Source organism: Ahaetulla prasina, chromosome 7 (genome assembly GCF_028640845.1).
Source record: "Ahaetulla prasina isolate Xishuangbanna chromosome 7, ASM2864084v1, whole genome shotgun sequence".
Lineage (NCBI taxonomy): Eukaryota > Metazoa > Chordata > Lepidosauria > Squamata > Colubridae > Ahaetulla > Ahaetulla prasina.
The window spans coordinates 8,640,844-8,668,172 of record NC_080545.1 but is presented as its reverse complement, the minus strand read 5'-3'; the positions used below and the strand labels follow the sequence as shown (position 1 = coordinate 8,668,172).

The 27,329-nt window shown below is 43.8% G+C and overlaps 1 protein-coding gene across 1 annotated transcript in view; it reads left to right on the top strand.

Moving 5' to 3' along the window:
• Positions 1-27,329, top strand: part of LHFPL3 (LHFPL tetraspan subfamily member 3) — a 257,808-nt gene that overhangs the window by 160,687 nt on the left and 69,792 nt on the right. Inside the window, exon 2 of the mRNA XM_058190492.1 lies at positions 5,969-6,205. Coding sequence (XP_058046475.1) covers positions 5,969-6,205 — 237 coding nt within the window. The remainder of the gene's footprint in view (positions 1-5,968; positions 6,206-27,329) is intronic.

Below are 27,329 nucleotides of genomic sequence, written 5' to 3'. Positions count from 1 at the left end.
CAGCACAAAAAACGTGCTGAAAAACTCGGCTTATACTCGAGTATATACGGTATATCAATTTGATATAATGAAGGGAACAATAGGACAGGAACGGTAGGCACTTTTGTGCTCTTATGCGCGCCCCTTATAGTCCTCTTAGGAATGGGGTGAGGTCAATAGGAGACAGTTTTTGGTTGAAGATTTTGGGATTTTGAGTAGAGACTATGGAGTCAGGTAATGAGTTCCAAGCATTAACAACTCTGTTACAGAAGTCATATTTTCTGCAATCAAGTTTGAAGCGGTTGACATTTAGCTTGAATCTATTTTTTGTAATATTGCGATTGAAGCTGAAGTAGTCTTTTATAGGAAGGATATTGCAATAGATGATTTTGTGTGTTAAACCCAGGTCATGTCGAAGTCGACGGAGTTGTAAGTTTTCTAATCCCAGGATTTCAAGTCTGTCGGTATAAGGTATTTTGTTGTTTTCGGAGGAGTGAAGAACTCTTCTAGTGAAATATTTCTGGACTCGTTCTATTGTATTTATGTCAGAGATGTGGTATGGGTTCCAGACGGATGAGCTGTATTCAAGAATAGGTCTGGCAAATGTTTTGTATGCTCTAGTTAGTAGTGTAGAGTTTTTAGAAAAGAAGCTGCGTAAAATTAGGTTTACAACTCTTAGGGCCTTTTTTGCTATGTAGTTGCAGTGGGCTTATGTAATATGTAAGACTGAGCATTTGCTGGTTGAGATTTGGAGTTGCCAAGTTTTAGACCAATCGGAAATTAAGTCGAGGTCTTCTTGAAGGGTAGAAGTATTATTAGTGGTATTAAATAGTTTGACATCGTCAGCAAAGAGAACACAATAACTTGAGATGAGGTCACAGAGATCATTTATGTATAGTATGAAGAGTGTTGGTCCAAGAACACTACCTTGGGGAACGCCACTTTTGACAGGAACAGGATTAGATATAGCGTTGCCAATTTTGACCACTTGTTGTCTGTTTTAATTAATTAATTAATTAGAATAGAATTTAATTAATTAATTAGAATAGAATTTAGTAAAATGATACATTGAAGGGAAGAGAATAGCCTTTTTCCTGTTTTCTGAATGCAACATGTATCAAGATATTTTATCCGACAGTCAACCGAGCTGCAATTCAATTAAAATATTGCATAAATCTGTTTTAAACGCTTAAACAAAGATGGACAAGCTTTTGTATTTTGTTTGGTAACTGTTTTTAATTGAATTTAATTCCCATTCCTGCATCGTTGGAAGCTGATCATCAAATACAGCAGCATTCGATATATTGGGTTTTCTTAACTGCGTATTTCATACTGGATTTTTTTCCCCGGAGCCTCTGACTCTTTCAAGCAAACCAAATTAAAATTAAAAATCAAATGTATGCATGTGTGTTCACTCCTACTGACTGTGACAAATCTGGAAAAAAGCTAATTTGGGCATTTTAAAAAAATTAGATCAGCGAGCAGAGAAATAAATATAGAAGTTCTCATGCTTTGGCCTTTTAGTATAGGCATAAGTTCCATGAAAGTACAATTTGCTAGGGACAAGTTTTTTATATATTTATTTTTATTTTGTCGAGTACATATTGGATAATATATATAAGTATAAGCATGAATTGAATACACAAAATGAATACAATTAAAGGGAACATTAAGACAGGGACGGTAGGCAGGCTGGTGCTCTTATGCACGTCCCTTACAGACCTCTTAGGAATGGGGTGAGGTCAAGAGTAGACAGTCTTAGGTTAAAGTTTTGGGGGTTTTGGGATGAGACCACAGAGTCTGATAGTGCATTCCAAGCATTAACAACTCTGTTACAGAAATCATATTTTCTGCAATCAAGTTTGAAGCGGTTGACATTTAGCTTGAATCTATTTTTTGTAATATTGCGATTGAAGCTGAAGTAGTCTTTTATAGGAAGGATATTGCAATAGATGATTTTGTGTGTTAAACCCAGGTCATGTCGAAGTCGACGGAGTTGTAAGTTTTCTAATCCCAGGATTTCAAGTCTGTCGGTATAAGGTATTTTGTTGTTTTCGGAGGAGTGAAGAACTCTTCTAGTGAAATATTTCTGGACTCGTTCTATTGTATTTATGTCAGAGATGTGGTATGGGTTCCAGACGGATGAGCTGTATTCAAGAATAGGTCTGGCAAATGTTTTGTATGCTCTAGTTAGTAGTGTAGAGTTTTTAGAAAAGAAGCTGCGTAAAATTAGGTTTACAACTCTTAGGGCCTTTTTTGCTATGTAGTTGCAGTGGGCTTATGTAATAAGCATTTGCTGGTTGAGATTTGGAGTTGCCAAGTTTTAGACCAATCGGAAATTAAGTCGAGGTCTTCTTGAAGGGTAGAAGTATTATTAGTGGTATTAAATAGTTTGACATCGTCAGCAAAGAGAACACAATAACTTGAGATGAGGTCACAGAGATCATTTATGTATAGTATGAAGAGTGTTGGTCCAAGAACACTACCTTGGGGAACGCCACTTTTGACAGGAACAGGATTAGATATAGCGTTGCCAATTTTGACCACTTGTTGTCTGTTTTAATTAATTAATTAATTAGAATAGAATTTAATTAATTAATTAGAATAGAATTTAGTAAAATGATACATTGAAGGGAAGAGAATAGCCTTTTTCCTGTTTTCTGAATGCAACATGTATCAAGATATTTTATCCGACAGTCAACCGAGTTGCAATTCAATTAAAATATTGCATAAATCTGTTTTAAACGCTTAAACAAAGATGGACAAGCTTTTGTATTTTGTTTGGTAACTGTTTTTAATTGAATTTAATTCCCATTCCTGCATCGTTGGAAGCTGATCATCAAATACAGCAGCATTCGATATATTGGGTTTTCTTAACTGCGTATTTCATACTGGATTTTTTTCCCCGGAGCCTCTGACTCTTTCAAGCAAACCAAATTAAAATTAAATATCAAATGTATGCATGTGTGTTCACTCCTACTGACTGTGACAAATCTGGAAACAAGCTAATTTGGGCATTTAAAAAAAATTAGATCAGCGAGCAGAGAAATAAATATAGAAGTTCTCATGCTTTGGCCTTTTAGTATAGGCATAAGTTCCATGAAAGTACAATTTGCTAGGGAGAAGGTTTTTTATATATTTATTTTTATTTTGTCAAGTACATATTAGATAATATATATAAGTATAAGCATGAATTGAATACATAAAATGAATACAATTAAAGGGAACATTAGGACAGGGGCGGTAGGCACGCTGGTGCTCTTATGCACGCCCCTTACAGACCTCTTAGGAATGGGGTGAGGTCAACAGTAGACAGTCTTAGGTTAAAGTTTTTGGGGGGGGGGTTGGGGATGAGATCGCAGAGTCAGGAAGTGCATTCCAGGCATTGACCACTCTGTTACAAAAGTCATATTTTCTGCAATCCAGTTTGGAGCGGTTCACTTTAAGTTTGTAGCTATTGTGTGCTCGTGTATTGTTGTGGTTGAAGCTGAAATAGTCATTGACAGGTAGGACATGGTAGCAGGTGATTTTATGAGCTATGCTCAGGTCATACCGAAGGCGGGGTAGTTCTAAATTTTCTAAACCCAGAATTTCAAGTCTGGTGGCATAAGGTATTTGGTTGCAGAATTTTTTAAAGAAGTTTTAAAAAAAAGTGGCCACGCCCACCCAGTCACATGACCACCACCCCACCAAGCCACACCCACAGAACCGGTAGCAAAAAAATTTGCATTTCACCACTGGATTGTGGACTTCTGTATTCTTTAAATCAGGGGTCTCCGACCATGGCAACTTTAAGCCTGGTGGACTTGCTAACAATTGAAGGAGGAGTGCTAACAATTGAATGAGAAGATTCTGGTGTTTTAGCAATAAATCAGTTTGTTTGTTTATTTATTTATTTATTTATTTATTTATTTATTTATTCATTCATTCATTCAATTTCTATACCGCCCTTCTCCTGAAGGACTCAGGGCAGTTTACAGCCGGATAAAAAGCAGAATTACAAAAATTAAGAAATATTTAAAATCGATATTCAATTAAAGGCTGAAGTAAATAAAAAGTAGTAAAACCATAATAAAAACCCAGCTTTAAAATATGTTAGGCCAGCCCTGCACGATGAAACAAGAAAGTTTTCAGCTTGCGAGAAAGGTCCGGAGGTCGGGGACTTGACGTATCCCTGGAGGCAGCTCATTCCAGAGGGCAGGAGCCCCCACAGAAAAGGCCCTCCGTCTGGGCATCGCCAGTCGGCATTGTTTGACTGACGGTACCCTGAGGAGGCCCTCCCTATGGGTGCATACAGGTCGATGGGAGGCTATTGGTGGCAGCAGGCGGTCTCATAGATAACCCGGTCCTATGCCCTGGAGCACTTTAAAGGTGGTAACCAACACCTTGAATTGCACCCGGAAGACCACCGGAAGCCAGTGCAGCTTGCGCAGGAGAGGTGTTACGTGGGAGCTTCGAGGCCCTCCCTCAATTACCCGTCAATTGGACCTTCCCATGTGGACTTGGTTTTTCATGCCTGACAGCATAGTAGGAAGCAGAAGGAGGATTGGTTTGCGGTGAATTTGGTAGATACCATTCTTGAAGGTTGTTCACTGGCCACTTGGAACATCTTTAAGAAATGAGGAATGAGCTATTGGAGGATAAAGTAAAGATTGCGGCAAGGGTGAAATGCTACCGGTTCGCTCCGGTTGGGGCGAACCGGTAGTGATAAAAACTACCGGTTCAGGAAAACTGGTAGTAAAAAATGCTTTGAAAAGTAAAAAAAAGAGGTTCCGACGATCACAGCTGTGCTGCACGACCGTTGGAAGTTATTTTTTTACTACCTATTCGCCTGAACCGGTAGTAAAAAAAAATGTTAAAGAAGTTAAAAAAAAAGTGGCCACACCCACCCAGTCACATGACCACCACCCCACCAAGCCACACCCACAGAACCGGTAGCAAAAAAATTTGCATTTCACCACTGGATTGTGGACTTCTGTATTCTTTAAATCAGGGGTCTCCGACCTTGGCAACTTTAAGCCTGGTGGACTTCAACTCCCAGAATTCCCCAGCCAGCTTTGCTGGCTTCTGGAGTTAATCCGCCAGGCTTAAATTCCAGGTTGAGACTATTTCATCATATCCCTCCTCCCCCAAACTCTGTCTTTTCATCCTAATTCAAGAGTTGGGTTTTTTTTATGTTAAGCGTTGCTTCAGCTTGGAAATAGCAAGCACATATCTTTACCTTTCTGCCCTATCAGGCAGGGGGAATCAGGGACCAGACATTAAATTCCACTTAAGCTGACTACCCTATGCACAAGAATCTGGTCAAGTAGTGGTCAGCCCTAAAATTGGCAATAGTTTAAGAGTCAATGGAAACCGCTTGTGGGAATGTAATGATTCCAGACTGATTCCTCTCTTGACTCCACCCCCCAGTCTCTGCCTGTCCTTCTCCTACATGCACGCTGTATATGTTTTACTTTTATGAAACCTGTGTATGAGAAATACAATCCTGGAGATACTCTAATAATTAGTAGCATTAGTAACTATGATGAAGTGCAGCTATTGCCTAATTAAAGTTTTTAACATCTCTCTCTCTCTCTCTCTCTCTCTCTCTCTCTCTCTCTCTCTCTCTCTCCCTTCCTCCCTCTCTCCCTCCCTCCCCCTCCCTTCCTCCTCCTCCTCCTCCTCTTCTTCTCTTCCTCCTCCTCTTCCTCTTCTCCTTCTTTTCCTTCTTCTCCTCCTCCTTCCTCCTCCTTCTCCTCTTCCTCCTCTTCTGCCTCCTCTTCCTCCTCCTCCTCTTCCTCTTCTCCTTTCTTCTCCTCTTCCTTCCTCTTCCTCTTCTCCTTCTCCTTTTCCTTCTCCTCCTCCTCCTCTCTCTCTTCCTCCTCCTCCTCCTCCTTCTCCTCTTCTTCTGCTTCCTCTTCCTCCTCCACCTCTTCCTCTTCCTCCTTCTCTTCTTCTTCCTCCTCCTCCTCCTCCTCCCTCCCCCTTACACTTTTTATCCTCCCAGCTGCCTGCCTTATCCTCGGTTGTATGATTTATCCGGACGGTTGGGATGCAAAAGAAGTGAAGCGGATGTGCGGTGAGAAAACAGACAAGTACACGCTGGGAGCTTGTTCGATCCGCTGGGCTTACATTTTAGCCATTATTGGAATCTTGGATGCCATGATCCTCTCCTTTCTGGCATTTGTACTTGGCAATAGGCAGGACAGCTTACTAGCAGAAGAACTGAAGTTGGAAAACAAAGGTAAGATTGCGTTTGTTCACAATGTCTATGGAGATTCTACAACCATCCAAGTCCCGGTTGTCCCAAAGGTGCTTTTTTCAAGAGGCAACTGGACTTTCTTGGTTTGTTTCCTTGAAGACATCTCACTTCTCATCCGAGAAGCTTTTTCGGTTCTGACTGAAGAAGCTTCTTGGATGAGAAGCGAAACGTCTTCGAGGAAAAACAAAGACAATCCAGTTGTCTCTTGAAAAATTGGGACATCGCTTTGGTCAATGTTGTTCTTCTGGGCTAACTCTAGGACAAGAACCAAATGGCCCCGTTGACTTTGCTCGTCAAAAGAAGCCTCTGTGGAGGTTCTCAGCGATCCAGGTCAATGGTTGTCCCAAAAGTGCTTTTTATTTTTCAAGAGGAAACGGGACTATCACTCTGCTAAACAAATAATTCCCTCAACACTGTCAAACTAAGTCTGCATTACTATTAATCTTCTCATCGTTCCTATCATCCATCTCCTCCTACTTATGGCTGTATGACTGTAAACTTCTTGCTGGTATCCTTAAGATTTATATTGACTGTTTCCTAATGGGATTTGTTTGCTTATTTGTTCCCTACAACTACCATTGTTCTGTCCTCCCTCGCCTCCGTCCGAATGATGGCTTAATTAGCCGTCACTATCAGTTCTGGCAGCAGAATAGCCAGCGTATGCCAAGAGCCTCCGTTATCTTCCACAACGCTGGTGAGTCACCCAGAAACAAACTTCAGCTCTTAATCAGTGGATTTGCCTGTTACAAAGAGACACTGCAGCTCTCGCTGCCTTTTATATCGTGTGGGGTGTGGCTCCATGACTCAGCACTTCCTAGGCCTGCCCCACCCCTGCTTCTGTTGTTTCCTCCTCTCCTGCCTACGAAACCAAGCCTGATTGCCGTCAGCTGGGTCTGCAGGCGTGGCGGGGGGGGGGAAGAATCAGGGGATGGAGGCCTCGTTATCTCCTCCACCTGGCCTGCCTCTGGCTCCTGGAGCTGAGCCAGGCAAGCCAGTGCTCCCGAGGTAAGTCCTGACGGCCCTTCCCCCTCACTTTCCAAGTCACTTTCTGGCAGGGGGCCCGGCTCGGGGGGGGGGGGCGCAGACACAACACCTGAGCTAGTACCAGAAATGAATAGGATTGCTGGTTAATACAGTTTAGCCTCGTGGAATGAAACCAGCAGTGATGCTCTTTTCTGCTTCTGAATCTTTTTGATAGATTGTGACTATAGGCGTGCATTTCTGGGTAGCTTTCCAGAAGACAGGATGCAATCTGACATCTAGCAAAGAAAGGATTCAAGCAGGCACATGCCAAGTTTTGAAATAGAATAGAATAGAATAGAATAGAATAGAATAGAATAGAATAGAATAGAATAGAATAGAATAGAATAGAATAGAATAGAATAGAATAGAATAGAATAGAATAGAATTTTTTATTGGCCAAGTGTGATTGGACACACAAGGAATTTGTCTTGGTGCATATGCTCTCAGTGTACATAAAAGATACCTTCATCGAGGTACAACACTTACAACACAAATGATGGTCAATATATCAATATAAATCATGAGGATTGCCAGCAACAAAGTTACAGTCATACAGTCATAAGTGGAAAGAGATTGGTGATGGGAACGATGAGAAGATTAATAGTAGTACAGATTTAGTAAATAGTTTGACAGTGTTGAGGGAATTATTTGTTTAGCAGAGTGATGGCCTTCGGGAAAAAACTGTTCTTGCGTCTAGTTGTTCTGGTGTGCAGTGCTCTATAGCGTCGTTTTGAGGGGAGGAGTTGAAACAGTTTATGTTTCAACTCCTTTTAAATTTAATTTAAATTTAAGTTTAAATGTGTTAAAAATGAAACCCCAACTGAGGGCTGTTAACAATAGTTACAACTGAGGTGGCAAACGGAACAATATTATCATCATTTGTAGTTTTTCTATCGTCTAGTGATGAATGCAAAAACCCCGAAGGTAGATCTTTAAAGGAAAGTGCGGTGCTATTTAAAACAAGGGAATCCTATTCCAGAGTTTTACGTTGAAAAAAAATAAATACTTCCATTAGATCAGTCCTTGACTTGTTTTGGGCACAATTGCTAAGATAAAAGTCTGAAGAGATTTTTTTTTTTAATTTATTTATTTGTCAATCATATATAAGATAACAGGTAAAAGTATAAATATAATTTGGATACATGAACAGAGTAAGTAAAAAAAGGAATATTAGGACAGGGACGGAAGGCACGCTGGTGCGCTTATGCCCGCCCCTTACAGACCTCTTAGGAATGGGGTGAGGTCAACAGTAGACAGTCTAAGCTTAAAGTTTTGGGGGTTTGGGGAAGAAACTACAGAGTCAGGTAGGTAGTGCATTCCAGGCATTGACCACTCTGTTACTGAAGTCACATTTTCTGCAATCGAGTTTGGAGCGGTTTACCTTGAGTTTGTATCTATTATTTGCTCGCGTATTGTTGTGGTTGAAGCTGAAGTAGTCATTGACAGGTAGGACATTGTGGTAGATAATTTTATGTAATATGCTTAGGTCAGACTGAAGTCGGCATAGTTCTAAGTTGTCTAAGCCCAAAATTTGGAGTCTGGGAGCATAAGGTCATGATGAGCAGTCATCCAGGTCATGGTTGTCCCAAAGGTGCTTTTTCAGGAGGCAAACTGGACTTTCTTGTTTTTACTTTCGAAGACGTTTCGCTTCTCATCCCAGAAGCTTCTCCAGATCTGACAGGATAGTAGGGAATGGAAGGGCTTATATTCCTTGCAGACAGCTGGTCATTTGCATCTTTTTAGAGGGTCTTTGATAAGGTGACCAACTTTTTTACAATGAGAAGGAGGACACAAATAAATTGAAGAGAAAAAATATGGTCAATAAAAGAAACATTTTATTCAAGGCGACAATTCAATACAGAATACACTATAATATGATAAATGCATAATAAAAAACATTTGTAAGAATAACATTTTAAATTGTAATTATGCTTACCTGCCTATTAATTATTATTTAAATGAGTACTTTTCCACTGAATAAATAAACTTGTAAATAAAATTATACGTATTTGGAAATTATTAAATGGATAATGAATTAATAAAACGTGAATTGTTGTGCTCACCTGTGCACGATTGAATATTCACTGAGAAAGAAGTGAGTCTAATGGGTGTGTGTGTGTGTGTGTTGTGTCGTGTTTCGGTAAGAAGTAAACAAAGCCACTTGCGCGCGGCGCACTCTCTCAAAACAATTCTCTTGTACGGAGCGCAGGCATCTCATAATCGCGTCTCGCCGCACTATACCGAGCCTTGACAAATCGTCATGTCAAATACAAATATGTCACATCACGTGCAAGAAATCGGATCGGCCTCAATCGAATACGGAGGTTTACGGATTAGTCTTCAAATATCGAATAGGAGGACATGTAGGGGGACACTTTTCGAGAGACGACAGAACTTACAAAAGAAGGATTGTCCTCCCTAAACGAGGACGATTGGTCACCTTATCTTTGAAGCACTTGGAGGTTTAATCTGTTTCCTCAGGGTCACCTGAGTGGTGTTCCTGGTTCCTGTAGTCGGCAATTTTTTCCTCTGGAAATCCATTCCTACTCCCACAGGAATATAAACCCTTCCATTCCCCACCATCTTGTCAGAGTTGAAGAAGCTTCTCGGATGAGAAGTGAAACGTCTTCCAAAAAAGAAAAAAAATTTAGGAAATATTTTGTATTAGATATATTTTTGAAGGAGAGGGGAATTGAGAGTGTGACTAAGTGTGGTGTGACTAGAGATTATAATTTAGGAATTATTTTGGATTATGATTGTTAGTTTTGATACCCTGCATTTTGTTCTGGGAAGTCGGGGCGGGGGTGGGGGGTAAGGGGGAGGGGAATTGGGGGGGGTTTGGTAGAGATGGAGTGATGGTTAATGTACAGGGATTATTGAAGAAATATAATTAATGTAGGGTCGGGTCTGCATAGTTACCATTTTAGAACGGTGGGGAGGGAGAAAAGAGGAGAGAGTAGGAGGTAGGAAAGAGGAGAAGAGGAAGGAAGAGGGGTAGAAGAGGGAGAAGGAAGGTGTAGGGTGGAGGGAGGAGCGGATGTAGATAAGAGAAGGAGAGGAAGGTTTGGAAAGTAAAAGAAGGTAGAAGAGGGAAGAGTGTTAAAAAGGGTGGTGGTGACTGGGCAAGCCCGACTAATTGTATATAACTGTACATTGGATGAATTATTTGATATGATTGTAAAAATAAAACTTTTTATAAAAAAAAAACAAAAAAAAAACGAGAAAGTCCAGTTGCCTCCTGAAAAAGTACCTTTGGGACAACCGTGACCTGGATGATTGAGAATCTCTACAGATTTTTAGCTATACAGTTTGGGATGAACACCTTTGGAATGGTGTGGGAGTAGGAATGGATTGCCAGAGGAAAAATTGCAGACTACAGGATCCATTTGCGCTACTCAGGTGACCCTGGGGACACAGATAAACCTCCAAGTGGCCTCAACGACTTTCTAAAAGGAATCAAATGACCAGCTGTCTGCAAAGAACATAAATACTTCCATCCCCCCCACTATCCTGTCAGAGCTGAAGAAGCTTCTGGGATGAGAAGCGAAACATCTTCAAAAGAAAAAGCAGGAAAGTCCAGTTGCCTCCTGAAAAAGCACCTTTGGGACATTGCTAAGATAATACGTGACTGCTATCATACAGAGGCATCACCCTGCCAACAAAAGTGCGTATAGTCAAGGCTTTGGTTTTCCCAGTTGCAATGGATGGCTGTGAAAGTTGGACCATAAGGAAGGCTGAGCGCCAAAGAATGGAGGCCTTTGAACTCTGGTGCTGGAGAAGACTCCTGCGAGTCCCTTGGACTGCAAGGCGATCAACCCTGACTGCTCTTTAGAAGGCCAGATCCTGAAGAGGAAACTCAGATACTTTGGCCATCTAATGAGAAGGAAGGACTCCCTGGAGAAGAGCCTAATGCTGGGAAAGATGGAGGGCAAAAGAAGAAGGGGACGGCAGAGAACGAGGTGGCTGGATGGAGTCACTGAAGCAGTCGGCGTGAGCTTAAATGGACTCCGGAGGATGATAGAGGACAGGAAGGTCTGGAGGAACGTTGTCCAGGGGGTTGCGATGGGTCGGACACGACTTCACAATTAACAACAACAAATCATATCCTTCTTTCCACTAGAATAGGTATTCCCAGTTCCTGAAATCATTCTCCATATGTTATGGCTTCTAGGCTCCTAATCTTCTTTGTTGCTCTTCTCTGAATTCTTTCCAAAATCTCAACCTCTTTTTTTTTTCCCATTGGGGTGATCAAAACTGGAGGTAGAATTCTAAATGTGGTCTTAGTAGAACTATCATGGATCTATCCAAAGTTCATATAGCTTTCTTCAGTGTGCTCTGGAAAATAACTTGAGCATTGCTATTATTCTCTCTTTCCAAAGAAATGGGAGTTATTTTGTTTAAAAGCAACTATTTTGAGGCAATTAAATGTTTTGCAAAGGGTGTAACTGTTTAACAATCTTAACTATTAATCAAATACAAACGTTACATGTAACTGGGAAATAAAGGAAGTTCGTAATCAATTACATAACCTTGACTAAGCAAGGTATTTAAGTGCTTTCTAGAGAATTTGAGTCAACCCTGATCACTGAAGATTAAAAGAGATTATGTGGGGATGAAAATCTGTAGAATCATATTATGATCAGAAGCATCTTTAAAATAGTGGGTTTTCATCTGAGGTAAAAAAATATGTCAAGTATAAACTTTAAAGAGCTTCCTATACAGACGTCAAGAGAAATATATGGATTTCATATAAGTGCATTTATACTTTTTTTCATGTCGGTTATGGTTAAAAGAGCAACATCTATTCCTTCGGCATCAGTTCAAATATATATGACAGAACGTATCTTATCTAGCCTGAAAGCTATATCTAATTTATTTTAGAAGTTAAGATAGTGCACCCAAATGAATGGGATGGATAATATTAATAAGAAGCGGCATAAAAATCTGATATTAAAGATAATGTGGCTTATTTCAGTTCAAAACATTTTCTGTCAGGCAGCTTTACAGAAGTGTTGTGTCTCGCCCAATCTCACCACAGCCGGGGCCTGCTTATCTGCTTCCGAACGCTGAAGAATGTCCTAGTATGCCTCCCGGCCCCAGCCCTGGCTCCATGCCCAGACAGGCTGAAGAAGAGGAAATATCTCCAGCCCCCAGCTCTGGCTCCATGCCCAGGCAAACGGAGCAACTAGACCCCTCCCCCACAGCATGTGAGCCTGAGGAAGGTTTATTACCAACAGCTGCCGACTGGAGTGACCCTCGCGTCAGAAGACTTGATAGGCGGAGGCAACAGAAGGAAGGGAGGGGCAGGCCTGGATAAGTGCTGAGTCATGGAGCCACACCCCATGGCCTATATAAAGGATCTGCTTTCTCTGAGTCAGGCAAAGTCTAAACATATCTTGCTGAAGTCACTTCATGGTCTCCTGCGTGCCTTGAGGACTTGGCTAGGACTTTGGCAGAGCTGCAGAGGCACACCTGATTCGGATTTCCCTGACCCGGCCGTCAGCAGAGGAGTGGGACATGACAAGAAAAGCTTGTACGACGACACTGAAAAAAGGTGACTTATGACTATTTTTCACACGACCATTGCAGCTTTGTAAGAATCCCTCAAATATTGGAGCAGTGCTGTCATGTCACCCCTTCTTTTCATCAAAGTAGACCAATTCCTGCAACCGTTCTTCATAGATTTTAGCCTCCAGTCCCCTAATCATTTTTGTTGCTCTTCTCTGCACTCTTTCTAGAGTCTCAGCATCTTTTTTACATTGTGGTGACCAGAATTGGATGCATTATTCCAAGTCTGGTTTTACTAAGTCCTTGTAAAGTGGTACTACAACTTCAGGAGATCTTGATTCTATCCCTCTGTTAATGCAGCTTTAGGAGTGCATCAGGGGTGGGATTAAAAAAATTTAGTAACTGGTTCTCTGCCCAGTTGCTGGATGGGCGTGGCCATGGTGGGCATGGCTTACTCGGCTTCCTGCACTATGGCGGTGTGTGTGTGCATTTTTGCCCTCCCCAAGCTCCGGAGGCTTTCTTTGAGCCTCCGGGAGGGCGAAAACAGCCTCCCCTGGGCTCTGGAGGCCTTCTGGAGGCCGGAAATGAACCCATTTCCAGTGTTCCGGAACTTCCGGGAGGCCCGTTTTTCGCCCTCCCAGAGCCTTTGTGCGAGCGCTGCACTTAACCTGGCATCCAAAACGGGCCACGTGGAGACTCCTGAGAGAAGAGGGGTGGGTGGGGCCAGCCAGTCCTTGCAACTACCGATTCGGCGGACCAGATGTAAAATTAGCATCCAGTTCGCCCAAACCGGCTGAATCCCATCCCTGAATTGCATTGGCTTTTTTGGGCTGCTGCCTCACACTGTTGGCTGAAGACATGGTAAGCGGCACAGAAGAGGAATGCCTGCTGTTTCCGTTCATCCCGCTGCCTCTCAGGATTTGGCAAAAGCTGGGACTTACCGCCAACTCGTGAGAAAAGTCTACGATCTCTTGGGGTACGCGACACAGGGAAAGGCAGCGCCGTGATCTTAAAAAGTCGCATCTTAACTTCTGCCTCAGCAGCGCCTGCCGTTTTTCCTTAAAATAGCTCTCAATCTGCACTTGGTATGTGGCGGGCAGACTGAGACACGAGGAAACAGATTAAACCGGTTTTTTAAAAAATCCAAGTAGACCATTTTTAGTTGCGTGATCATGAAGGGAGAGCAGACGAAGAGCGATCTGATTTGAGGTTGTATGAGAATAAGCTTTCAAAGATGCTCAGGGTGATATACCCACTCCTTGACTCAAGTGCTAAGCATTTTTTTCTGATAAGATAAATTCTTCCTCCCTTCCCTCCTTCACCCCTCCCTCCCTCTTCAATCCTTTCCTGCCTCCTTCCCTCCTCTCTCTCCTTCCTTCCTCACTTCTATCCTTCCTTCTTTCCTTATCATTCCATTACTTTCCTTCTGTCCTTCTCTATCATTCTATTATCTCCCTTCCTCCCTCCCTCCCTCTTCATTCCTTCCCTGACTTCTTGCCTCCTTCGCCTCCTCCCTCCCTCCTTCCTCATTCTATTATCTTCTTTCATTCCTTCTTTCTTTCCTCCTTCTCTCCTGTCTCCCTCCTTATTCCTTCCTTCCTTCCTTCCCTTCCTTCCATCCTGAGAGCATATGCACCAAGACAAATTCCTTGTGTGTCCAATCACACTTGGCCAATAAAATTCTATTCTATTCTATTCTATTCTATTCTATTCTATTCTATTCTATTCTCTCTCCTTCCTTCCTTCCTCGTCATTATTTTATTCTCCTTCCTTCCTTCCTTCTTCCTTGTCATTCTTTTATATTCCTTCCTTCTTTACTTCCATCCTTCCTTTTTTCCTTATCATTCTGTTACTTTCCTCCTTTCTTTCTCTATCATTCTATTATCTCCCTCCCTCCCTGTCTTCCTTCCTTCCTTCCTTCCTTCTTTCCTCCCTCCCTTCCTTCCTTTCTTCCTTCTTCCTTGTCATTCTTTTACCTTCCTTCCTTCCTTCCCTCCCTCCGTCCCTGTCATTCTATTACTTTCCTCCCTCCCTCCTTCCATCTTCACCCAGCTCTTCATCTGGGAAGACTTCCAGAGCAGCAAAGATCAGAAATAAGACAGATCCTATTTGCAAGTTGATAGACACTCCAGTGCAACAGGGGAATAGGCTGCGAGGGGAAAGGCAGACAACAGATGTTGTCTACTTGAATCTTGAAAAGATACAATAAGTCAAGCACAAAGGCAGAGAGGCCGATCTTGACAGCCTGAACGGTAGCAAATGTTGGAGGGGAGAGAAGATTTCCATCCGCTCTAAGCAAGACGGAGAAGAATCTCACCACTGCTTCCTCTTTTGCTGCAAATTGGCTCGGCTGTTTGTTCAGATTGGCAGGCTTTACAGTTTAACAGAGTTGGAAGGGACCTTATAGGTCATCTAGTCCAACCCGCCGTTCAAGCGGGAGACCCTACACCTGTGATGCCACAGGTGGCACGTGTAGCCATATCAGTGGGGACGCAAGCTCAGCTCCAGCCTCTCTAGGAATTCCTGGAGGCTGGGGACAGCAAAAAACATCACCTGTTTCTGGTCTCTGGAGGGCCTTCAGGGAGGTGGGGAAGGCCGTTTTCATCCTCCCCAGACTCATAGAGAGGCTCTGGAGCAGGCGACGGAGAAAAATGGGACTAATGGGCCATCTCATGCCAGGAGCGGGGGGGAAGTGGGGGGGGGTCACACATGCATGCGCAGGGGCAGGGAACATAGAATTATAGGTGTGGGCATGTGTGCCACCCCCCCTGCCCCCCTTCCTCCTGGCACGTGATGGCAAAAAGGTTAGCCATCACTGCCCTACCCCATTTCTGACAGATGGCAGTCCAGTCTCTTCTTGAAAGCTTCCAATGATGAAGCTCCCGCAACTTCCGAAGGCAACTTTCTGTTCCATGGGTGGATTGCTCTCACTGTCAGAAAATGTCTCCTTATTTCTAGGTTGAATCTCTTCTTCAGTTTCCATCCATTATTTCTTGTCCGGCCTTCAGGTGCTTTGGAGAATAGCTTGACTTCTCTGTGGCAGCCCCTCAAATATTGGGAGACTGCTATCATGTCTCTCCTTGTCCTACTCTTCCCTAGACTAGCCAGGCCCAGTTCCTTACGGGACCACCTGCTGTTACCTCATGCCTCCCACCGACCCGTACGCTCACACAGAGAGGGTCTTCTCAGGGTGCCGTCCGCCAAGCAATGTCGGCTGGCGGCCCCCAGGGGAAGGGCCTTCTCTGTTGGAGCACCTACCCTCTGGAACAAACTTCCCCCTGGTTTGCGCCAATTCCCTGACCTTCGGACCTTTCGCCGTGAGCTGAAAACGCATTTGTTTATTCAAGCGGGACTGGCTTAATTTTTTTAATCTTAAATAATTTTAATTGGGGTTATTATTTATGAATTTTAAGGGTTTTAAATTTGATTGTTTTAAATTTCGGCCATTTATGGAATATGCTTGTTTTAAGTTTTTGTTTTAATTGTATACTGTATTGTTTTTATAATTTGGCTGTACACCGCCCTGAGTCCTTCGGGAGAAGGGCGGTATAAAAATCTAAATAAATAAATAAATAAATAAATAAATAAATAAATAAATAAATAAATAAATAAATAAATAAAAAAAAAAAAATACTCCATCGGAGTACAGCATTTGTAAATTATATTTCAGTGGCAATATATTTTTAGAGGTTGGCTCTAAGTTTGAGAAAGAAGAAACGAAGGAAAGAAGGAAGGATGGGAAGGAGGGAGGGAGGGAGGGAGAGAGAGAGAGAGAGAGAGAGGCAGTGGCAGAGACACAGAGAGAGAGCCAGAGTGTGACAGAGACAGAAAGAGAGAGAGACACAGAGCGACACAGAGAGACAGAGAAAGAAATCAATGCTCTGTATAAATTTTCCGCAAATGAGATCCATCCAAAGCACACCGTTTAATCTTTCCTTGCTCTTCCACTTGGTGCTTCTGTCACTTAGCGATGACAGATATGTTGGTGTGTGCCCGAAATGACAGGGTGTGTTTTGAAAAAGAGACATTATGGAGGCCTAATTAGGAGGTCTGGCATTAGAGTTACTCGCTGACATATTTCTGTACCACAAGAGAAAACGATGGGAGCTGTCAGTATGGAAAGAAGAGGCACAGACACGATCTTCTGGGACCGAAGGACAAAAATTGTCCCTGGCTTTCTTGATGTGATCCTTCACCGTTTCTGAATGATCCTTCGGCTTTTGACTGGAAGCAGTCCTTGGCAACGTATTCGGAATGAATTGGCATCTGCTCTTTAGCTTTGCAGCAAGACCAAAGGCGGGATTCAGCCGGTTCGTCCCAATTCGGCTGAACCGGTTGTTAACTTTGTGTGCAGTTCAGCGAACCGGCTGATCCCACCACGGGCCCTCGCCCTTGCCCTCCCAGGCACTGCTCGGCCGGCATCTCCTGAGGCGCTTTTGGCATCTCAGCACTCCTCTAACTGGCCCCGCTCCTGCTCCCCACCCACCCCACCCACCAGAGACCCCTGGATTCCCTCCACAACCCCACCTGGCCCATATAGGCACCACCCATGCGAGTGACATAGAGTTGGCCATGGTCACATAACCCCCCCCAGACATGCACCTCCAGCTGGTCATTAGGAAGAACTGTTTGTTAAATTATTTGAATACCACCGCTGACAAGATTATCCCTTCATGGTCTACAAGAGTTGTGTTTTGGGTTCCAGGTTGGTGCAGAAGGCTTTCCAGGCCCAAAATGGGGTGTGGTGTGGTGGGGCGCATGCACAGGGGGCTGGAGCGCATGCGTGGGGGATGCGCACATGCGTCGGGGGACATGCATGGGGGGTCGTGCACAAATGTGCAGGGGGCGCATGCATTGCATTATGGGTGCCGGCATGCGCTGTCGTGCACAGGCACATGCAATTTCAGCACATGACGACAAAAAGGTTCACTGTTTTAGGGTAAGGACAACTGAACAGAATTTCCTAGGAAACTGAATTATCTATAACTGTATACTTGTTTTCTGCATTTCATTTTTAAAAACAGTGTGTGTTCGACTGTTGAAAAAATACGTATGTTCAATGATGTTGACCATACGATATAATATTATTTTAAAAAGGGATGGAAAAAACATTTATTGATAGACTCCGAATAATGGCGTTCTGGCCAAGCAGGACATATGCATATTAAATCTACGACAAATGGTGTAAAACTATGTTAATATTTCTTTTTAGATTTCAATCCAAAATCTAGACTCTTGAATTGGATTGCAAGCAGCAAACATGTATCAACCTGTCTTTCTTAAGTATTCTGTAAAATTTGGGCTACATCCCAAATAAACGCTTTCCAAGCTTGGCTGTTTTCTAGTAGACATTTCATCACCCAGCTAGGTAATATCATCAGTGCTGGTAAGGAATGGGGTGTGTTCTCAATTTGTATTCCGTCAGGGTTGGTGGTTTCGGTGATTGGTTGGGCTTCTTACTGTTAGAAACAGGCAGAAGGCTAGCGGAATACATCCATAATGTTGTGCCTCGCCCGCCCTCCTCTCCGCAGCCGGGCCCCTCCCATCTCCTGCTATCTCAGCCAGAGACTGATAGTGAAGAAGAATGGCCTGGCATGCCTCCAGCCCCCAGCCCTGGCAGACTGAGCAAACAAACCTCCCTCCTATAGCATGAGGAGCATGAAGCCAATCACGAGCTAGAATTGCCGGCAGCTGGAGGGTGGACAGATCCACGCTTCCGGAGAATGGAGAGGCGACGTCAGCAAAAGGAAGGGAGGGGCAGGCCTGGATAAGTGCTGAGTCATGGAGCCACACCCCATGGCCTATATAAAGGATCAGCTTTTTGGCATTCCTTGAGTCAGGCAAAGTCTCATCTGGTTGCTGAAGTCACACCTTGGATTCCTGCCTGCCCTGAGAACTCTGACAGGAATTTGGCAAAGCTGCAAAGGCTTCGTGGCCACGCTTGATACAGACTTCCCAGACCCGGCTGTCAGAGGAGGAGTGGGACACGATACATTAGGTCAAATAGAGTTAAAAGACATCATGAAAACACTTTAATCTCATAACATATGCAGAGATGGTATTCAGCCGGTTCGCTCGAACTGGTAGCGAAAATCGCCCCACCCGTCCTGGCTCTATGCCATCCTATTTAGGCACGTTTTTGAGGCCGGGCGCAGGCGTGCAAGCAAAGCGCTTGCGCGGAAGGCCGGGTGCATGTGCAGAAGGCAGGCGTGCGCCGCGAACCGGGTGAAACATAATCTGAAACCCACCGTTGAACATATGGACAGATATCACCATAGTTTCAACTGGAAAACTGATTATTTTAGATCAAGTTAAGTCCGCAAATGCTAGAGAATTCCCAGAAGCCTGGCTTTCTGAAAAATTGGCTGACAATACACACGTAGACATAAACAATGCCTACAGTATATGTTATGCAAAAGAGACAATGAACAAGCCAAAAAGGGAACAAAAAGACCACTTCCCTACCACCGATCCGCACCTAGATGAGCATCATCCAATTAACACCAGACGAACAATCAAGAAGTAAACAATAACCCAAACAAGCTAATCGTAAACAGCCTAACCGCTGTGGCGCAGTGGTTAGACTGAATTACGAGCCGCGGTGGCGCAGTGGTAAGAGTGCAGTACTGCAGGCTACTTCTGCTGATCACCGGCTGCCAGCAGTTTGGCAGATCAAATCTTACCAGGCTCAAGGTTGACTCAGCCTTCCATCCTTCCGAGGTCGGTCAAATGAGGACCCAGATTTTTGGGGGCAAGACGCTGACTCTCTAAGCCAGGGGTCTCCAACCTTGGTCCCTTTAAGACTTGTGGACTTCAACTCCCAGAGTTCCTCAGCCAGCTTTGCACAAGCTTTGCTGGCTGAGGGACTCTGGGAGTTGGTCCACAAGTCTTAAAGGGACCAAGGTTGGAGACCCCTGCTCTAAGCTGTTTACAGAGAGTTGGAAAGTACTGAAAAGCAATAGATAAGTCTAAGAGCTATTGCTCTTCCTTCCTCCCTCCCTCCCTCCCACTCTTCCTTCCTTCCTTCCTCTCTTATCCCCTTTCTCATTCTCCTTCCTGGTGGCACAGTGGGTAGAATGCAGTATTGTAGGTTAATTCTGCTCCCCTGCCAGCAGTTTGATCCTGATTGGCTCAAGGTTGACTCAGCCTTCTATCCTTCTGAGATGGGTAAAATGAGGACCCAGATTGTTAGGGGCAATAAGCTGAAACTCTAAGCTGCTTATAGAGAGTTGGAAAATACTGAAAAGCAGTAGATAAGTCTAAGAGCTATTGCCCTTCCTTCCTTCCTTCCTTCCTTCCTCCCTCTCTCCCTCCCTCCCTCCCTCCCTTCCTTCCTTCCTTCCTCTCTTATTCCCTTTCTCATTCTTCTTCCTGGTGGGGCAGTGGTGAGAATGCAGGATTGTAAGTTAATTCTGCCCACTGCCAGGAGTTCGATCCTGACAGGCTCAAGGTTGATTCAGCTTACCATCTTTCTGAGGTGGGTAAAATGAGGACCCAGGTTGTTGGGGGCAAGGTGCTGACTCTGTAAACCGCTTAGAGAGGGCCGTAAAGCACTATGAAGCAGTATATAAGTCTAAGTGCTATTGCTATTGTTAACCAAAGAACCTCCAATGTAAGCTGAGAGCAAACCCCACTCCTCACGAGCAGTGATGCCGTTACCTAGTTTGGTAAGGAAAAGTCTCCAAGAAAACATCCAAGCTCAGAGTGTTCCAAGGACCCCGCTTTTCAACCCTGAGCTACCGATATTCTCCTTTATCAAATAAATGCTTTGCTGCAATAATCTCACTTTAAGATTAGGAAGAAAATAATTACACCTTGTTTAAAGCAACCCTCCACTGCTGTGGAAATAGGGCATTCAATGTCGCTTCTGAAGTCATCGAAATAAGATTGTGTTAGCTTCCTCCCCTTACAAATATAGATTATTGGTTTAAGAACCTTAATTACTTCCTCCCAAATCTCTCACGGTTTTGTAAAACTTCACAGCAGCAATAACACTGGGATCAAGTCGTCCCCATAACAGATAATTAAGCCGAACAAACTGCATACAGGCGTTCTTAAGAAACTCAATTTTTCAGTTCCACAGAAGTTTCTAAGGCAGCCCCTCCTAAAGTAAGTTGGTCCAAAGTAAGGTCCTGAGAAGACATCGTTTACCCCAAGAAAAGTTTTGTCCCGTTATTTTTCAAATGTGTTGATCTTATTACCTGATTATATTATTTTTTTTATGGGTAAGGTGATTGAAATTGTGTCTACAGCGTAGTTCAGTATTTCACATATAGGTACAAAGGTGGTGTCGTGTCCCACTCCTCCGCTGACGGCCGGGTCAGGGAAATCCGAATCAGGCGTGCCTCTGCAGCTCTGCCAAAGTCCTAGCAAAGTCCTCAAGGCAGGCAGGAGACCAGAAAGTGACTTCAGCAAGATATGTTCGACTTTGCCTGACTCAGAGAATGGCAGAAAGCAGATCCTTTATATAGGCCATGGGGTGTGGCTCCATGACTCAGCACTTATCCAGGCCTGCCCCTCCCTTCCTTCTGTCGCCGCCGCCTATCAAGTCTTCTGACGCGAGGGTCACTCCAGTTGGCAGCTGTTGGTAATAAACCTCCCTCAGGCTCACATGCTGTGGGGGAGGGGTCTAGTTGCTCCGTTTGTCTGGGCATGGAGCCAGGGCTGGGGCCGGGAGATGCTCCCTCCTCCGCAGCCTGTCTGGGCATGGAGCCAGGGCTGGGGCCGGGAGGCATACTAGGACATTCCTCAGCGTTCGGAAGCAGATAAGAAGACCCCGACTGCGGTGAGAGCGGGCAAGACACAACAGATGGTTTCAGCCGGTTCGGACTAGTTCAGGCGAACCGGTAGCACCGACGATCAGTTGGCCCCGCCCACCCGCCCCCGCTCTCTCCTGTCCTTTATTTCCTGCTTTGTAGCTCATCTCAATTGCGTGGCACAGCTGATTTCTCCCCCCCTCCCCCGCTCTTCTACTTACCATTGCTGACTTGGAAGGTAAGCAGCTAAGCTTCTAAAGGCTCCATTTTCAGCGCTGTGCAAAAGCGCCTTAGACGCATCCTCGCGCACAGTGTTCAACGAACCACTTGTTAAACCGGCAGCATCCCACCACTCTACGGTCCTCGACTTACGACCACAACTGAGCCCAAAATATCTGTGGCTAAAGAAGACAGTTGTTAAGTGAACTTGGTTCCATTTTACGACCTTCCCTGCCGCAGTTGTTAAGTGAATCACAGCTGTTGTTAAGTGAGTAACGCGGTTGTTAAGTGGAATCTGGCTTCCCCATTGTTTTTGCTTGACAGAAGATCACAAAAGGGGATCACGTGATCCCGGGACACTACGACCATCATAAATGTGAGCCGGTTACCAAGATCCTGAATTTTGAACATGTGACTCTGCAGATGCGGCAATGGTCATAAGTGTGAAAAACAGTCCTAAGAACTTTTTCTAGTGACGTAACTTTGAACGGTCACTAAATGAACTGTTGTAACTCAAGGACTATCTCTAATTTTGGGTGTGTTGCTGTTGATCCTGGAATAGACATGGCTTTTTCACAGAATTCAATTTTGTTTGTTCGCTTGTTTTTTTATTAATATTTATGTGCCACCATCTCAACACAAGGCAAACTATTTATTATCTATCTATCTATCTATCTATCATCCATCCATCGATCCATATCTATCCATCCATCCATCCATTCATCTATCTATCAATCTATCTATCTATCTATCTATCTATCTATCTATCTATCTATCATCTATCCATCCACCTATCTATCCATCCATCCATCCATCTATCATCTATCAATATATCCATGTCTATCTATCTATCTGTCTATCTATCTATCTGTCTATCTATCTATCTATCTATCTATCTATCTATCTATCTATCATCTATCTATCATCTATCAATCCATCCATCCATATCTATCTATCTATCTATCTATCCATCCATCCATCCATCCATCCATCCATCCATCTATCTCTCCATTTATCTCTCTATTTATCTATCTATCCATACATCCATATCTATCCATCCATTCATCTATCTATCTAGCTATCTAGCTATCTAGCTATCTAGCTATCTAGCTATCTATCATCCATCCATCTATTAAACTTCTATGCCATCCATCTCCCTTACAAGGTGATTCTGGGCCGCTTACATATTATAAAACCAGTAAAAAATAATTAAAATATTAAAAGGTTAAAAACTACAGAGATTTAAATATTATTAAAAACTGTATTAAAACCAAACCTAGGAGAACTAAGAGATCTCTCTTTTAAATGGACTCATAACTATATGCACGCAAGACACAGGGCTCATGAGTAATGCTACAGCTATTTGAAACCAGAAAGTATATCGTTTAAGCTAATATCCATATTTGTAATTCTGCAGTGTACTATTTATGTTCCTTGTGGATGTGATTACTGTGGATTTAAGGAAGAGCTTAAAGATTTCATGTAAGAGAAATGAAATCATACGATTAGATTCCAAATCAGGTGTCGTTAGCGTATCAGATATCAGAGACAAAAATAGTCATCGGTAAATAATTCATTAAGAGTTACAACAATAGCTGGTGTAATTAATACTCACGCTGCTTAAGCATGAAGTGATTAATATACAACTGTGATGTGTATGCGGGCATTAACACTAGCCTCTTCTTTGTGAGTGAGAGTTTATTTATCAAAATGGCTCCGGTAAATTCAAATTATTTGAATTTTATAAGACTTGCCTCCAGACATTGTGGTTGCTCCAACATTGGAGGCTTTTAAGAAGAGACTGGTAAACATTTGTCTTGTTCTGACCCAGACGCCCTTAAAAAGCAGGAAGCAGAGTCTTGGTCCTGGCAAAACCTCTTTTATTTACACGACTGTGAAATTCCTTTCATTCACAGTCAGCAAGGCTTGTCCAAACAGTTTTTCAAAGGAATATTTATCAACACAGACCTTATCTCGCTTGGCAAACGGCCGTGTAACTTGTTTCCAAATGCAGAGTAAGGCAAAACTTGGCACAGAGTCTCTTGGCGTCACGGAACAAACGAATTGTTTCCTGCAAAAGCCCCCTCCCCGTTCACTCCTCTTTTGTTTCCTATGGGAGGGGCCAATCACCTCCAAGGTGTGGCTTTACTCCTGAGTCGACCCTGCTTTCTGAGTTGTTCTTGTCTTCTGGCAGCTCTGCGCAGGCGCACACTGGGAACGGGCTCCAGCTGTTCCTCTGCCTCACTGCTATCTAACTCCCTCTCTGCCTCCGACGCAGAGCCCTCGTCCGAGCTTTCCCCAGCCCCCAGGACTGGCCCAAGTTCCACCCCAACCTCCTCACTGTCTGACTCTGCTGCCAGCTCCTCTGGCCGCTGGCGGTCCCCAACATGTCTGAAATATTGTAGAGTTTCATGCTTGAGCAAGGAGGTGGACTAGAACAGGAGTCCCCAACCTTTTGGACCTCAGGGACCACCAAGTTCATAATTTTAAATCCCGCGGACCACTAATACAAATCCAGTGCACCACTTGTTGAAGCACCTGGACTCCCAGTGATGGGATGGGGTCTTTCAGGCACTCACCCCCCCTCTCCCTCTCCCTCATTTTCTTTCTCTCTCTCTCTCTCCCCCCTCTCTCTTTCTCTCTCTCCCACCCATTCTTTCTCTGATTCCCTCTCTGTTTCTTTCTTTCTCTCTCTCTCATTCTGTCTCATTGCTGTGAGTCGTCCTCCCTCCTCTCCTCAGCCGGGCCCCTCCTGTCTCCAACCGGGCCTTTTATCAGACTCGGAGTCTGATAATGAAGATGAATGGCCTGTCATGACTCCAGCCCCTGGCCCTGGCCCCATGCCCGGAGAGGATTCAAGGAGTGAAAGGAGAAGCCCAATAAACCTCACTCATACAGCGTGTGTTCCTTTGGCTCAGAGCAGGAAGCCAGCCAGGTGATGGAATTACCCGAGCCTACTTCCTCTGACCCCTCCCTTTCCCAGACGCTTACAGCAGATCCAGCAGAAAACAATTCAGATTAGGTGGACCCTCGCTTCCGGAGATCTGAGAAGCAACGCCAGCAGAAGGAAGGGTGGGGCAGGCCTGGATAAATGCTGAGTGATGGAGCCACACCCCACAGCCTATATAAAGGACCTGCTTTTCGCATTCCAACCTTGAGTCAAGCAAAGTCTTATCTAGTTCGCTGATATCGGACCCTATCGTTGAAATCACAACTTGGACTCCTGCCTGCCCTGATAAACCTCGAAGGAACTTGGCAAGCTGCAAAGGCTTCGTTGCCAAGTTTGTTACGGACTTCCTCGACTCGTTCGTTGGAGTGGGAGTGGGACACGACACTCTCTTTCATTCTGTCCCTTTCCCTCTCTTTCATTCTCTGGTGCACCTCGGACCACCGGTTGGTGACCACTGGACTAGAACTCCAAGGTCCCTTCCAACTCTGTTATTACTTTATTACGGTCCAAGACTAACATAAATACCATTTAAAATTACGGAATTGTGAGTTTCCCCCAACACAATAAAATCTAAGTGTACAAACTATGAGCAAATGAAAAGCTTAACTTTTACATCCTAGAACTCCAAAATCCCGAAAAGGTTAAACCACCAAGTAGATTTATTATTTTATTTTATTCACTTATGTGGCTGTTATCCAGAGACACTCAGCAGATAATAATACCACGGCAATCAAAAATACGATAAAACCACAGACAACATGGAATAAAATACCCCTCGTATAAGTTTTACGTATACGTATAAAATAAAATCAAGCAATTATACCAGCAATATTAAATTAAGGGCATTATTTCCTCCTCTGTAGGCTGTCTGAAATAATCTTGCAGAAAGCCAATAATGTGAGAACACATGTGGGTTTCAGTAGGAGGCGATTCCATAGTACAGCTCTTCCCCACTGAGAAGCTTGAAAAATATCAAAAATGTATATGGCAATCTATTAACATTAATGCGTAAAACAATAATTACATGCTATGGTAAAAGTAACACATCAAATATTCTATTAAAAGAATAAAAATGTAACTGCGGTATCATCAAGACAAAGGATAAAAAGGAAAGTTGTAAAATATTTCATGGTTAAAATAAAGTGACTGGAAGATTAGACATAGATTGGGATACAATCAAGGGTGGAATTCAATTTTTTTTTACTACCGGTTCTGTGTGCGTGGCTTGGTGGGCGTGGTGTGGCTTGATGGGCGGGGCTTGGTAGGCGTGGCAAGGGGAAGGATACTGCAAAATCCCCATTCCCACCTCACTCCAGGGGAAGGATACTGCAAAATCCCCATTCCCACCCCACTCTGGGGCCAGCCAGAGGTGGTATTTCCCGGTTCTCCCAACTACTCAAAATTTCCGCTACCGGTTCTCCAGAACCTGTCAGAACCTGCTGAATAGCACCCGTGGATACAATATTGGTAGCCCCTGACACACGACCATTCGCTTAAGCGAACTGTTCCAAGTTACAGTGGAAAAAAATGACTTATGACTGTTTTTCACTCGTACGACCGTTGTAGCATCCCCTTGGTCTCATGATCAAAATTCAGGCACTTGGCCATTGGTTCATATTTATGAAGCTCGCAATGTCCCAGGGTCATGTGTTCCCCATCTGACAAGCAAAGTCAATGGGGAAACCGCATTCACTTAACAACCGTGTTACTAACTTAACGACTGCACTGATTCACTTAAGGACTGTGGCAAGAAAGGTCATAAAATGGGGGCAAAACTCATTCAGCAACAGTCTCGCTTGCGGATGGAAATTTTGGACTCAGTTGTGCTGGTAAGGTGAGGCCCTACCTGTGAAGCAGCTCTTATTGAGCGTCGCTTCTGGTGGACCGATTGTCTTTTCAAGGTGTGCTGCAAAATTGGGCAAAAAGCCACAGGATTACTGCCAGGAAGATGTCATCAGGTTGATCAGTTGGGTTAAAGCAGCCTTATAAATCTTATGGAAATGAGAGCGCTTTCAACGTCTCCCCATAACAAGCGATGCAAACAGACAGGTGGGATTCAAATAATTTAGCAACCGGTTCTCTGCCCTAATGACTGGCTGGGAGGGCGTGGCAATGGTGGGCGTGGCCAGGGGGTGTGACAGGCCCCACCCCTCTGCAGACCATTTTGGGCCTAGTAGGCTTCCCTGCACTTACCTGGGCTGCATGGGGACTCCGGGAAGGGGCAGAGCAGGAAGGGGAGGGGCCAGCCAGCAATTTAACAACCGGTTCGCCCGAACCGGCCCAAACCATCTGACTCCCACCACTGGCCTAGTCTTAATGTGCCTAGACTCACATGTCATTATTTAAAAAGGGGAGGGGGGAATTTATTTATTTATTTATTTATTTGAATTTTTATACCACCCTATCTCCCGAAGGACTCAGGGCGGTGTACAGCCAAATAAAAACATGAGAATTATACAGATAAAAACAACAATTAAAAAACTTATTAATTAGGCCGGAATTAAAATATACTAAAATAGTATAAAACCCCATTAAAACTAAATTTAAAACTAAAAACCCTAGGCTAGCCCTGCGCAAATAAATAGATGTGTCTTAAGCTCGCAGCGGAAGGTTCAGAGGTCAGGAAGTTGGCGCAGCCCTGGGGGAAGCT